The following is a 1617-nucleotide window of genomic DNA, read 5'->3' on the forward strand; positions in this document are numbered from 1 at the left end:
GGGTTTGGGGGGGTCCCGGAGCCCCTTTGGGGGCTGGAGCTGGGTGGGGGGAGCCCAGAGCTCCTTTGGGTGCCAGAGATGGGTTGAAGGGTCTGGAGATCAACTTGGGTGCCAGGTTTGGGAGGTCCCAGAGCGCCTTTGGGTGCTGGAGCTGGGTTGAGGGATCCTGGAGCCCCTTTGGGTGCTGGAGGTGGATCAAAGGGTCTGGAGACCAACTCAGGCACCAGATTTGGGGGGTCCTGGAGCACCTTTGGGTGCTGGAGCTGGGTCAAAGGGTCTGGAGACCAACTCAGGTGCCGGGTTTGGGAGGTCTTGGACCACCTTTAGGTGCTGGAGCTGGGTTGGGGGATCCTGGAGCCCCTTTGGGTGCCAGAGATGGGTTGAAGGTGCTGGAGACCAACTTGGGCACCGGATTTGGGGGTCCCAGAGCCCCTTTGGGTGCTGTGATGGGTCCTGGAGCTCCTTTGGGTGCTGGAGCCAGATTGAGGGGGCTGGAGATGAACTCGGGCACCAGATTTTGGGGGGTCCTGGAGCACCTTTAGGTGCTGGAGGGAGGTGGATGGCGGGTGCCGGAGCCCCTTCGGGTGCCAGAGCCAGGTGGGAGGATCCCGAAGCTCCTTTGGGTGCCGGAGCCGGATCGAAGGTGCTGGAGACCCATGTGGGCACCAGGTCGGGGGATCCCGGAGACGCTTCGGGTGCCGTGGTGGGTGCTGGAGCCGGGCGGGAGGATCCCGGAGCCCCTTTGGGTGCTGGTGGGGGCAAGGAGGGAGCTGGAGCCGGGTCCAGGGGGTCCCGGAGCYGGGTTAGGTGCCAGGTCCAAGGGTGCTGGAGCCCCTCCGGGTGCCGGAGCCGCATTGAAGGTGCCGGGAGCTGGTTTGGGGGGTCCCAGAGCCCCCGTGGGTGCTGGAGCCCCACTCGGGCGCTTGCTATGGGGCACCGGGCACCCACGGGTGCCGCGGGGCATCCTGGGACACCGAAGAAGAGCCGGAGCTGGGTTGGCCGCGGGCCTTTATTGGGGGGCGGGAAGGGCCCCGGCATCCGGGTCAGACGGGGGCGGGGGGCAGCAGCGGGGTGCGCTCGGAGGCGGCGCCTGGGGGCCCTGCGTCACCCTCGGGTGCCGCCGCCGCTTCCTCCTCCTCCTCCTCCTCCTCGGCGCCCGGCAGCACCCGCTGCTTGCACACGGGGCAGGTGCAGCGGGTGCGCGTCAGCCAGGGGTCCACGCAGCGGCTGTGGAAGGCTGCAAGGGGGGGGGTGGTCAGGGGGGCCCAGGCGTCCGGGAGGGGCCCAGGCGTCCCCACCGCCTCCCCCCCCCCGGCGCTCACCGTGGGCGCAGGGCAGCACCCGCAGCCGGTCGCCCTCCTCGTACTCGTCCAGGCAGATGGCGCAGACCTCGTACTCGTCCCCTGCGGAGCCGCGTCACCCGTGGGCCCAGGCGTCCGGGGCCCTCTGCGAGGGGGCCCAGGAGTCCGGGCCGTTCCCCCCCCCCACCAATCCCATGGACCCAGGCGTCTGGGATGGGCCCAGGGCTCCCACTCCGTCACCCTTCCCGTGGCCTGGCCTTGCCGTGACCCCTGTGTCGGGGTGAGGACCCAGGCGTCCGGCTCTCCCCTGCCCTCC

At 70.2% G+C, this 1617-nt stretch overlaps 1 protein-coding gene across 1 annotated transcript in view; it reads right to left on the reverse strand.

Moving 5' to 3' along the window:
* Nucleotides 1-35: 35 nt before the first annotated feature.
* LOC112965166 (E3 ubiquitin-protein ligase RNF167-like) overlaps nt 36-1617 on the reverse strand; it is a 6117-nt gene continuing 4535 nt past the window's right edge. Inside the window, exons 8-9 of the mRNA XM_026063939.1 lie at nt 1323-1416; nt 36-1237 (exon numbers count right to left, since the gene is read on the reverse strand). Coding sequence (XP_025919724.1) covers nt 1044-1237; nt 1323-1416 — 288 coding nt within the window. The 3' untranslated portion in view covers nt 36-1043. The remainder of the gene's footprint in view (nt 1238-1322; nt 1417-1617) is intronic.

This window comes from Apteryx rowi, unplaced genomic scaffold (assembly GCF_003343035.1).
Source record: "Apteryx rowi isolate R43461 unplaced genomic scaffold, aptRow1 scaffold_2039, whole genome shotgun sequence".
Lineage (NCBI taxonomy): Eukaryota > Metazoa > Chordata > Aves > Apterygiformes > Apterygidae > Apteryx > Apteryx rowi.